Raw genomic sequence first — 12,463 nt, forward strand, 5'->3', positions numbered from 1 at the left:
TCCAGGCGGGCGAGAGGTCACTGGGTGAGGCTAACTTGGGCGCTGATTTCACACTTCCGTCAGAAAGCACGCACGTGGACACATGTGGACACCCACCTGTTAGTGGCAAACAGCAGCAGCAACAGCCTCCTCGCCTCCTCTGCCCCCATCCCAGGCTGGGTGGGAAAAGACGACGTGACCCATCACTAATACTGAGCGCAGGCTGGAGCGGGCCCCACGCTGGGCCCAGAGGCTGCCCCAGCCCAGGTCCTCCGAGGGGCCCACGGGTAGCCTGGCCACCCAAAGGGCTTATGAGCGTTTCTCTTTTGGTTCAGGCCTCAGAAGTAATGATGCAGGGAGGGAAGCTTTTGGCCCTGGTGATTATAATGCTCTCTGCTTTGGAAGAACAAGTTTCTGGGTTTTGTTTTTTTGTTTTTTTTTTTTTTGGTGTTTTTTTTAATTACTTAAAAAAAACGATCGAAAAGAACTGTTACGGCTAAACTCTAGCAGATATTGCTCATTAAGAATTACAAAAGCAAATGCAGTTACTCGTAGGACGGGGAGGAGAGAAAGGGATGTTTCTGGAGTCTTTGCTACCTCCTAGAGGGGACCCAGTGGACTGTTGTATGTGGTTCTGGGGTCCCTGGGGTCTACCTGTACAGCTCACACATTCTGAGATGTGAGATGTGACAGGCCTCCCATCTGCCCTCCAGCCTCAGCCAAGTGGAAGCCCTACTGGTGGGGAGGCCTGCTGAGCTGACTCTCCATACATGAGCACTGTGACTGGGTCACTGGGAGGGCTGGGGGTGGGGTCAGGCCATCCCCCTCCCCCGTGGACTCCAGCTGCCCCACCCAGAGGTCGAAGGGGGCCAGGTGGTACCAACTACATTCCAGACTTTGCCAGGGCAAGGAAGCGCTCTTCAACCCACCCGTTGAGGTGAACTGTCTTGCACCAGCATCCTGGGACCTCTCTCACAAGCATGGGAGAAACAGTGCAAAACCCGGATGCTGTCTGGAGCCTCCTTCGCTTGGCACAGGGAAGCCCTTGAGAGAAGCGAGGAAAGACCACGGATCTGCTTGGACAGAAGAAGTGACCAGCAGACAGGTTTGTAGTTTTTTTTGTTTTTTGTTTTTTTGTTTTTGTTTTTTTTTTTATTTTTATTTTTTTTAATTTTCCCTTGTCCTATGCTATGGTTATCAGAAATATTGTAATTAAGCAACAGGTATAATTTTAACAGGTCTTTTGTGTGTGTGTGTGGAGCCACAAGCAAAATGAGTTTATAATTGTGCAATATACAGATATATATATAAAAATTCAACTGCTCTGTGTGTCTAGTTGGTGCATTAAATAAAAGGGACAGAGAAACTAAAAGCAAAGCTAAAAAGCAAAACCAAAGCCCAGGAGAGAGGAGACCAAGCAGGCCTACGCATACAGTCTAGAAGATACTGGGTATGCTCAGGGTCACCAGGAAGAACACCTTTGTCACTGGACACACAAACACTGAAAGGAGAGGGACTAGCAGTGAGCAGGAGCCAAACCTCTTGGCCTTTTCATCTCATTGTCTCTCGCTGCTGAGGACCTGAGGAAACATAAGCTAGGAGGGGGGCTAGGGGAGCAAAGGCAATTTGCAGGTTTCCCTAATGCTCTCAGACTCAAAGGCCGGGCTTCCCCTCGTGAGGGTCTCGGTTCTGCCCAGCACCCTTCCTTGTGCCTGCCCTCCCTCTGGCCCAGGGGCTCTCGCTGGTGAGGGGCGAGGGGGACACACACCACAGTGAGTGCTCGGGCCTCTGTCTTCACCCCTGAGCGCAGACGGGAGCACCACTTCACCCAGGCCCTGGGCCCCTAGGAGAGCAGAGCAGGGGATGTCCTCGGGGGACCGGCAAAGGCCAAAAGGGGGACCTCACCCTCACCTTCCTAGTTGCCTGGGCCCTAGTTAGAACTCCCTTTTTCCTGAAAAAAAAAAAAATCAGCACTTGGGGAATGTCCTGTCGAGATGTGAAAGGAGCAAGAAACAGGTGGTGCTGGGTGGTGAGAACGTCGCAGATCTTGGGAGCCACTGGTTGACGCTACTTCCCACACCAAGCGCTGGGCTCCTACAGCTTGGGGACCAGGCAGGCGGCCCCACAGGACAGGGGGCTCGCCAATGCTAGGATGGCCCCGAGTCTCAGATCCAGCAGCTTCAGGCTGGATTCCCCTTTTCCTGTACCACTCACCACATGTCAGGCCAAACTCCAAATATTTTTAGATCAGCATTTTTGCAAAAGCTTGCTCTTATTCATTCAGAAACATTGAAATGTAATTTTCTGCCAAATGTTTTCTAGGTTTTCCTTCTGAATTGTTGAGAACGGGTTTCAGTGTTCACTTTTTTTTTTCTCCTTTAATATGTAACTTGAGACCCTGGGGGAGGCAGTATCCTAGCGATATATAACAATTAGACTATGCCTTTTCTAAAGATTGATACGGTATCTAAAAGACAAAGACGCAAAAATGGAGACTCAACAAACCCCTCCAGAGTGGACGAGTTTACTGATGAAGAGAGCAAAGGTGGCGGCCCTTACAGAGGACAGAGTAAGAGCAGGAACGCGACATGGTGGGGCCACAGGGGCACGGGAGCGGGGCTCTACCACAGGCCGGGCGACGCTGCCATGCTTGCCCCCCGCCCCCAACACCATGAGCCCGGACTCTGGGATCTGGCTACGCAAACGCCCACAGGGCTCTTAGACACAGCTTGCTTCCTGAGGTCCGGGCCATCAGTCCTAAAATCTGTGCGTGAAACTCCCATCAGGGAACAACAATTCGGGGCTACTGGCTGGGAAAGGAGGTGAAAAAGGCTTCTCCAAGACCGGCACCTGTGACCCTCCCTGGCTCCATCAGCCCAGAGAGCCGGGAGGAAATGCTCTGGAAATGGGGCACAGAGCTCGGCTGCCAGGCCCCACTTCGGCTCTGCAAGATCCAGTGGGCCCCACCTGGTGAGTTCACGTCATACCTTCTGCTCCCTCATGCGCTTCGGCTGCTTATTAAAAGTTACTTAGATCCAGAGGTCCTGTCAGCTAAAGAAACTCCTTTCCCATCAAACATGGCAGTTTGTTTCAGGCTAGTCCCTTCTTTCATGATCCGCGTCACAGCAATAAAAAGCTGGGCAGAGGGACAGGGGACAACTTGGGGCTGCTCTGGGTGCTGGTGCCACAGTCTGTGGCCTCTCACCTGGAATGGTGCCCCTGAACAGTGTTGCCCGCACCTGCATGGGACCTCAAGGGTAGAAGCCAGGTTCTGACTGTAGCCAGTGTCCCTGGGCCGCCACCACGGCTTTCACCTTCCAGGGAGTGGAGGGGGCTGAGGTCCTTGGGTAGTTTGGCACTGATGGACTGGGGAACGGGGCATTTCTAGGTGTCGCCTGTGCCTTCTGATACGGGAATGCAGCAGCAGCAGAAGGGAGCTGTCTCAGAGCCTGGCTGTGGCTTAGTGCCCTGATTCACTGCCACGTCAAGGCCAGCAACTGCACTGGTTAGGGCAGGCCCACCAATGGGCAGGGCAGGGCAGGGCATTGTGAGAGGAGCTTGAGGACATACAGCATTCTGTTGGGAGAGGAGGTAGTGACTACCAACTAGAACGAGGGCTGGAGAGACTGAAAGGGACTGTGTGACCTAGGTGAACAGGTGTCTGAGAGCTGTGGGTCAATTTCTGTATTCTTCACACAGTTCCTAAAAGATGCCCCCCATCTTCATGATGTTCAAGTACACACAAAATCGAGGTCACACCCCCAAACTGGGCTGGATACGGCTGGTGAGAACCCCACTGCCTGGCTTTCACTCCAAACTCCTGTCAACCCGACCCAGGACACGGGTGGCACGGCAGCTGCAGGGCCCCTGCCTGCCAGGGGAACAAACCACCAAGGCGACCTGCTTAATGGTGACTTACTTGTGATGCCTTTATTAGGTGAAGAAGAGGGAATGTGGAAGAAAGGGCGTAAGGAGAGAAAACCCTATGGAGCCTCAGGGGCTGCAGGTCAGGACAGGCCGAGAGAAAATGACACTTGAAATGATGTGCTCTCAACCACCAATGCCCGGTCAGCCCCTGAATGGTCACAGGTGAAAGGGGGGCATGGAGGGCCCTGCACTCCTCTTCCCAGGACCAGATGGTACTGAGCTGATGGAGAGGCCAGCTCTTGACACTGGTTCCGGGAGTCACATTCCATTGGGCTAAGTGTAATGGATAAAAACCCAACCGACCAAAACGGCCGGTGTCTCCACGGCAAACTGGCCGGACACTGCACTCGTGTGGCTAGGCATCCTTTGTGGGTGCCAGGAGTGAGAGGCCACTTTGGGGTCAGGAGCCTTTTGTCCTTGAAGGAAGAGGGGTCCTGAAAGACTCGCCCCCTCCTCCGACCCCCCTTCCTTTCCTGGGGAGGAGTCAGCAGTGAAGCCCAGAGGGTCAACAGCAGAGCGGGTCTGGTGTGGGACTTGCTTTTGCAGCATAAGGAAATGGGTACAAAAATGCTACAAAGGCCAACTATGATTCTGCAAACAGAATGGGGGCAAACTCCCTTGCTTCTAACCATTCCAGAAGAGACAAACGCGTTTTGTTTTTTTTTTTCTTAAGCTACTGATTGGAACTGTCAACTATGGTTCCTGATCACTAAGGACTGGCAAGGAAGTGCTAGACGGTTTTTAGGATGTTTCACTCCTTCATGGTTACACCGCAGTAAGGAAGCCAGGGGACAATAACTGAAATACACGAGACAACACGCACTTGACAGTTCATGGCAGCAGCTCGCATGGGACGTGCTTGTGGGTGTTTCTGGAAGCATAAGACTGCTGTCTCATTTGCTACTTTGATAAGGTACTTCTCAGTTGGACAGATTTAGATATAAGAGACATCTCTGTAAACACAGAAAAGGATATACCAATATGATGAAGATATGCAGCTAGATAAGGACTTCCTGAACACAGAATGACAGGATGGGGTCCTAAGTGGAGACTGATCAATGAACACCCATAGCAAACCCAAGCCTCTCGGCCCCCACACCATTCCCCTGGCACAGATGTGGAGATGTGTGATATGCTGGCCTCACCCAGTCTCCAGCAAGCAAAAGCCAGGCATTTTCCATCAGAAAAGAACTCATGGTTAACTTATAGGAGGGGCCGAGGGGCCAGGGGTCTAGGTGCTGGTCCCAGCTCAGGTCTGGGGCGTCTGCGTTTCTTCCCACCTGCCACCCCATTGCACTGCACTGTGCTGGCTGGGCCTGGCGAGGCCAAGGTCAGGGCTGGGCTACTCGGTGACTATGGCAGGCCATGGGGGCCTCTGTGCTACCCTCAGCTTCCAAATCCAAATCTGTCCAACTTCTCCTGCTTGCTTTTCTTGGGTAGAAGGTAGAGAAGGCCCAGAATCCAGGGTCTGACCAGGGAAGGGAGCTCCCTCAGAGAGCAAAATCTTGCTGCTCTCTTGCCCTTCGGAGAGGCCAGGGTGCTAGGGCCAGGTGGACTCAGCAGAGCCCGGGTTTTCTTCAGGCCTCAGAATGGGCTGGGTCGGGGCTAGGGCTGGCAGTGGGAAGGCCAAGGGCAGGGTGAGATCTGGGGGCCTGAGCTGACCAGCATCAGCTCAGGTAAAGCTGGGAACTGTGGGTACCTGGTACAGAAGGGATGAAGGAGGAAGGGAAGAAATGAAAGGATGGATGAAAGAAGGCAGAGATGGAAGGACAGAAGAGAAACCAATCAGGAAGTCCTTATAAAATTGCAGCAAACACTTAGAGTTTCGGAGCTTCGTGGGAACCCTATGTGCTGAGCCCACTTTAAAACAAGCGCAGGTATATACAGATCCAGGTAGTTCTAAACACCGTCATGTCTGGTGGCTTGAGGGACGAAGTGTCACCAATTCAAGCCAGTTTGCTCTCAGAGCATGTTTGTTTTGAAGTGGGAACATGAAGACTCAATAGTGCAAATAGTTCTAAGCTGTCCCTAAAGGAGTAGAATTGGAAAGTTTTGGAAGAACGTTTTCCCCTACTTCCCCCTGGCCCCCCAACCTGTCCACTAGGCCTCTACCTACCAGTCACAGACTGCTCTGAGCAACTAGGAATTCCATGAGCCCCACTGCTCTGTGCCACCCGGAGGAGCCCAGGAGCCCGGGGCCAGCCTGCCTACGCCTTGTCCCGTTGCTTCCACGGCCTCTCTCTCTCTCTCTCTCTCTCTCTCTCTCTCTCTCTCGCCACCCACTGGAGAACGGCCCTCGGCCATCCTCTCCTCTGGCTCAGGCCAGTCTACACCCAGCAGCTCAAAGGACTGACTCCCTCCTAGCCATGCCAGAACTGGAGTGAACAGGTACTACTTCCCTGTCCTGTGAAATGTCCTAGTCAGTTTTGGATTGGGGCTGGCGTGGGGCCAGATTTGTGCCACCATGGGTGAGATCACACAGGCTGTAGCCACTGGCCATCTCTGTCTTTTTCTCTAAAGAATCCAACTGTCTCTCCTGCCTCACACCTCCTTGTCCCAATGTGGGTAGGGATGGGGAAGGTGGAGGAGCTGGGGGATGGGGGTGGGGCAGGGCGGGAGGAGAGGAGAGCTGAGACTGGGAGTGTCCTCTCAACCACTCTCTGTCCCTAATGAGCACATGGGGGGTGGGGGAAGGTCTGGGTGGGAGGGGAGGTGCAGGCATACCCTAAGAAGCCTGGTCAACAGCTTGTCTGGTCAGTAGTATCTGCAGCAAGCCTTGTTGAAGGAGCCTAGTTTAGAAAAGTGCAAAGCTACTTCTGGCCCTGGTTAGGTCTTCAACCTGACTGTGCTTGTCGGTAAGAAAAACATCCCAATGCTCCAACTACTCCCACCCTGAAGCCACGAAACTCTAAGTTTACTGAAAGAAAAAAAAATATTTTTTATTTCAGTTAATCGGGAAGCTTTGTCAGAGCCCTACCCATAAGGAGAAGAGACAACAGCTGCCTTTATTCTTGTTGGTTTGCTTTGCAATCCGCTCTGTGTAAAGTCAGCTAACTCTCTCGGTCACGGGCGTCCGGCTGTCCACAGGCTCCTCTCTGTTTGGCCTTGGCATGGAGGATGAAACAATGTCTTTGCGCTCTCCCTCCCCTCGGTGTTTGTACTTGTCTGCGGCCGTGGCGGCGGTCGCGACCGTGGGCTGAGTCTTAGCTGGCTCCTTGGGGCAGCCGTCGCTCTCCAGCGAGCCTCCTCTCGCCATCTTCTCCTCTTTGCAGACGCCGCTGCTCAAGTCCTGGGGCTCAGGGGGGCTGGCGGGGTCCTCGGAGCTCTGAGGCTCAGGTGGGGGAGGGGGCGGGGGCGGAAGCAGCGGCGCGGGTGCCTTTGGGGGCTCTGAGTGGTGGTGATGGTGGTGGTGCTCCTTCTTGGGGGGTGAGGAGGCGCTGCTGCTGCGCCCCTTCGGGCTGCTCTCCTTGCTTTTCCGTCCGGGGCTCTTGCAGGTCTTCAGTCCCTTTCCACTCTTCTCGCCGAGGGTGGACACCAGCAGGGGCTTCACCACCTCCTTCACCTCGATGCTGACCGTCTCCCGAGTCTTGCGCTTCTTGATGGGGAGCACAGTCTCCTGCACGGACCGGATGGAAGACTCCTTCACGGCTTTCTTTTTGGCCTCTGCGGCGGCAGCTGCCACCACACTGCCTGGCTTTCGGCCCCGCTTCTTGGGAATGGCCTGGGGGTCAGCCTCGGCTTTTCGCTTCCGGCCTGGGCGTTTGATAACCATGACCTGGGCTGACGTGGTGGCCCCACCCCCTTCAGCCTTGCTCCCGGGCGAAGCTTGAAAAGGCATCTTGACGAGCAGCTTCCCGGGACTTTTCTCCAGGACCCTTTTCACCTGCACACCCTCTGATGTTGCTGCCTTGGGTCTCGCAGTGCCGCTCCCTTTGGGGCGTCCCCGACCTCTGCCAGTTCCTGGAGCTTTGGGAGATTTGGGCTTCTTAGGTGGTTTCTGCTCTCGCCGGGAGGGGCTCCCTCTCCCAGTTACCGTGAAGTCAAAATCATTAGGGTCCAGGGAGGTGTCGCCTACCTTTTCGAAGTACGCAATCAACTCCACTTTAGAGCGAAAGGCTTTTCCCTGGGGACTGTGGGAACAAATGGAGAGACACAAAGAAAGATTAGAAGCTTCCCCGCTAATGTACAAAGATGGGGCAGGAAGAATGTGCTGAATTCTGTGACAGGACGTTCTGCAATTGACCTGCCTGATGATACTATTGAATGAGAGTCACATTAGAGAAAAGCCAAAATGGGCTGAAATTAGAGGGGCATGGTCACACACAAAGCAACTGGGTTGCTGGGCGGCGGAGAGCATCTACAGGGTGTGCTCCAGTGACAAGAACAGCTGGGTGTCAGCTGCTCTGCAGCTATTGCCCCTGAGGATCCGCCTACCACCAGGGCCCCTCCTCCGGCTCCCAAAGGGGCCTGGCCTGGAGACCCGCTTGAGCCAGAAGGCTGAGGGGCAGGCATTCTGCTGGTTGGTGCCTGGGCCCAGTCAGTAAGTAAAGCACTCCTCTCTGTCTGAACCTGGGCATGCTGCTTAGCCTCTCTGGGATCGGTTTCCTCATCAGTCAGTAGGATAATGCTTTTTGTTCACCCTTCTCAGAGTTGCTGCGACCAAATGAGGATGTCTGCAAATATCCTTCCAAAACTGTTTATCTTTTCTGGATCATCTAAGGGCCAGAACTGAAATGTATTTATTCAGTCCTCTGAAGCTCTGGCTTGGGAATTACACTGTTTCAATAGAAAATGCCCAATGACCAGCCCAAAGCTGGACAAATGCACCAATGACAGTTGGAAAGGCACATGAAGAGACACCAATGTGTCCCCAGAGGCCCTGTCAGAGAGCTCACCTTTCCCAACATGATTCAGAGAGTAGACTGAGCCCTCTGAACTCCTACTTCTTCTGGGTCATGAAGCCAAGTCACGGAATGACTGACAGAAAGAAGAGCTGTTTAACAGGTTCTGAGAAGAGCCCATCAGCTGGATGTTTCCCAGCTGGGAAATGAGAGGAACCCAGAGAGCCCTGCTTGCCTTCCAAGCACAGGCCACTACACATGGCAGGTCCTGTGGCCTCTGGGACCAGCCTGGGCAGGACCTTGTGTCCTCAATGTTTCCCAGGTGACCTCTCTTCCTTGTGTCCTCACTGTGGCCCTGGGTAGGCCCTACTGCAATGCCATCTCCAGACAAGATCTCAAGGGCTGGTGGGGTAAAGTCACACTCAGGGCGGTGACCTCTGTACACAGTCATTTGAAACATACCTGGAGGGGTCTGCAAGTGGTGTTCATTATTGAAGCCACCCCCAGCCCAAGATGGGTGATATACACACATTTTCCTGATCATCGAGTAAAAAAAGAGCTGCCACTCTAAGGGATCCCCATTAGTTTCTCAGCACCTGGCCCCAGCCTCCTGCCCACCCAGCCTTCCCTGCTTTGTAGAGACAGAAGTTGCCCTTACTTACTTGATCAAATACACATCATACTTCCCAGCGGAGCGGCCAGATTTCCTTTGTTTAAGCTTTCGGGTCCAACCTTCAGGCAGAGTGGGGTCGTCATACATGGGTCCCCGGTCACGAATGATAGAGCGTCGCTGTTTGGGGGAGGCAGAAGCTTCCGGGACAGCTGGGGCTGAGCCTGACCCTTCTGAGGTCTCTGCTTTGCCTGCCTCTGCTGGCTCAGCAGAGTGGTGAGCCGGTGGCTGCAGGGGCTCATGCTTGCCCTCTTTGTCTTCTTTCTTATCTTTCTTCACCTTTTTAAATTTCAGGGGTTTGTCCTTGAGGCCCTGGAGATCCTGGTCTTCTGACTTTTCTTCCCTGAAGTGTTAAATAAGTATGTAAGTATCACAGGGAACACACCGATTTGTAGAAAAAGTAAGCAATGGCGGGTTTGGGGCACCCCAGCACAGGCAGGGCTCTGAGAGACAGGGCTGCCCCACCGATGCTCACCCAGATCCTGATGCCTTTCTCCTTCAAAGATTTCTTTTGGGGTTTTGGGCTTTACCCTACCTGCACTGTGACCACTCTGAGTCCTTCTGTCCAAGTCCCACTCCTAACAAGCAGGAGAATGAGCGGCATTTTTCTGGGTAGAAACACTAGATGGCTTCTCAGTGTACTGCCTCGGAAGAGGCCACTTTACAAGCTGTGCCCAACAGTCTCTAGACTTCATGGCTGACAAGAGGCCCTTGACTACTGGAGAGGGAGCTGCCCACCCAAAATGTGGCCAGGGCTACTCTTCACGAAAGACCTGGCTTGGGTGTTAGTATAGCTTCTGTGTTTTAAGTTTTCTCAAATGTGTGCTTGATAAAACAGGGAGCACGATGCAACTTACTGACGGTGGCAGAGCCTAGCACTACCCCCTTGGGAGATAAGGCACAGCACAGTGCTGTGGAAAAAACACACAGGTTTGGAGCCAGCCCAACCTGAGCTCAAATTCTGACTTGGCAACTTCTAAACATGGACCTGAGCAAGTGACCTCAACATTCCGTGCCTTAGTTTCCTCATCTTGGTAATAGGCACCAACACCCCAGAGGAAAAAAAGTCACAAAAGCACCATATAAACACTAGCCAACTCGGGCAACCAGAAACTGCTGCCCAGGGTTCTGGAGTGAGGAGAAGGCACCCCAGGTCTGCTAAACTTTTATTATCAGACATTCCTTTACAAGCCATGACTGCCTTACACTCAACCAGTAGAAGGGGAGAACAAGGACAAAGGCACAGAAGAGCACCCTCCCCACTCCAGGGTGGGCATCTCCTTATGCTTTCACACTGACAGAGCAGTTCCTTCCTGCTATTTTGGCTCCACCTGGTAGGGTCCCTTCCTTGTGTGCACTGGAAAGGCCCTGGACCCTGGAAATCAGTCTGGCCATGGTGTTCTTAAAGCAGGGCTAAGAGGGCAGGAACACCACCCACGCTGGGGAGGCTTGGAACCAGCCATCTGCTGGTCTCTCAGCAATTCAGTCTAGAAGAGAATGAGACTATTCCTGTCCTTGATATCTCAGCCCTAGAGCTGCCTTGTCCCATGTGGCTCGTGTCAGCACTGTCACTGCCTCATGGCCAGTCTATCCCAAGCAACCCCCTTGTTCACACTGTGGAGACTCCAATGGAGGCACTGTGGTATGTACTGGAAACCAGACTCAAATGATGTCGGTAAGCTTCCAAAGGTGGGTTAGTATCAGGACTCTTGGCACCATGAGAACATGCCTTTTCTGAACAGCTCAGGTCAGGGGTTGGGATACAGGCTTGTCCCTGAGTTCCTCCCTATCCTGGGTCATCCTTTAGCAGCTCAGGACTCTAAAGCATGGCTGCCAGGGTGACCCTGATTTAGCCCACGGCCCACAGGAGATCTTCTCTTGCTGTAAAGTGAGGGTCTCTAATCTGTTGCAGCACAGAGCTTAGTTTTCAATTATCACAGTCTTATTAGCCTTTCAGCAGGAATTGAGGAAGAATCCTGAGAAGCTTGGTGTGGCCTATAGCCTGTAGTCCCCCATCACAGAGGGGAGAAGGGGAGCTTGCCAGCAGCAGAGTGGCAGATGAACTGGAATGACCACTTCTACCCAGTCCACGGGCCACCGCTGAAGGCCATGGCTACTCCCTGGAACCTGGATAGTCCTGGAGTCGGCGGACAACACTGCACCCATGGGAAAGGTCTGGTTTCTCCAGAACGCTCATTTATATTCCCCAAATAGTTTAACCATCCACGAGGTCAAGTACAAACCACATATCCCAGGAATGCCTCTTAGATACAATCAAGGGTGTCGATGCCATCAAGGTCAATCCCTTCTAGAACTCTACCCTGAAGACACACCCCCAGAAATGCCAAACGGTTAAGTCTATGATATTATTTGTAACGGCATCATTTTTCCTGACCCAGTACTGCATACAACTCATAGAGCTACTAACAAAGACGTACTGAATGGACGATGCCATGCCTATAGCATGGAGAGCCATGCAGCCTGAGAGGGCTGAGAAGGAGCACCTCTGGATCTCCTACAGATCACAGGATGCCTTTCACATGAGAAACAAGGGAAGAAGTACTTCCTAGTCCCAGGATGGGTGGGAACGAGCTAAGGTACAGGCGCAAGGCAAGACCTCTCTGAATCACGTAAAAGTTTACATAACCAAAATGAGAAAGAAAATAAACAGTACCAAAACCCTACTGTACTGAATGCAAACACAAACAAACTGAACCATGTATCAAACTGATACCACACCAAAGAGAAGATGTATTTCAAATACCTCTGACCACACTGCTCTGCATATCCTTGGTGGGACATATTTTAAGGCCTGATATGGCACCCAGGGTTAGGGAACATGTCCAGCATCCATGGAGGGAACCAGGCTGGCCCTGGGAGAAGTGGGTGGTTGTGGTTCTACGGTGGCCGGTGAGGGCAGAAAGGCAGGGGAGTGCTTGGACAGAGGATGGGAAAGTCAAAGGACATAGGAGGTGGCTAAAAGGACTCCTTGCACTAGATGACACCATGACAAGGTGAGTATCTGAAAGAACAAACTGATTGGATC

At 52.8% G+C, this 12,463-nt stretch overlaps 1 protein-coding gene across 2 annotated transcripts in view; it reads right to left on the bottom strand.

Moving 5' to 3' along the window:
- Window positions 1–2,487: 2,487 nt before the first annotated feature.
- Window positions 2,488–12,463, bottom strand: part of MECP2 (methyl-CpG binding protein 2) — a 28,124-nt gene continuing 18,148 nt past the window's right edge. Inside the window, exons 1-3 of one of the 2 annotated variants that reach the window (XM_041740699.1) lie at window positions 9,410–9,479; window positions 7,982–8,036; window positions 2,488–7,872 (exon numbers count right to left, since the gene is read on the bottom strand). In XM_041740699.1, coding sequence (XP_041596633.1) covers window positions 6,953–7,744 — 792 coding nt within the window. In that variant the 5' untranslated portion in view covers window positions 7,745–7,872; window positions 7,982–8,036; window positions 9,410–9,479 and the 3' untranslated portion in view covers window positions 2,488–6,952. Of the gene's footprint in view, window positions 8,037–9,409; window positions 9,761–12,463 lie in introns of those variants that run through there. The other variant, XM_041740698.1, reaches the window with a different exon arrangement.

This window comes from Vulpes lagopus, chromosome X, assembly GCF_018345385.1.
Source record: "Vulpes lagopus strain Blue_001 chromosome X, ASM1834538v1, whole genome shotgun sequence".
In the NCBI taxonomy this organism is placed as follows: domain Eukaryota; kingdom Metazoa; phylum Chordata; class Mammalia; order Carnivora; family Canidae; genus Vulpes; species Vulpes lagopus.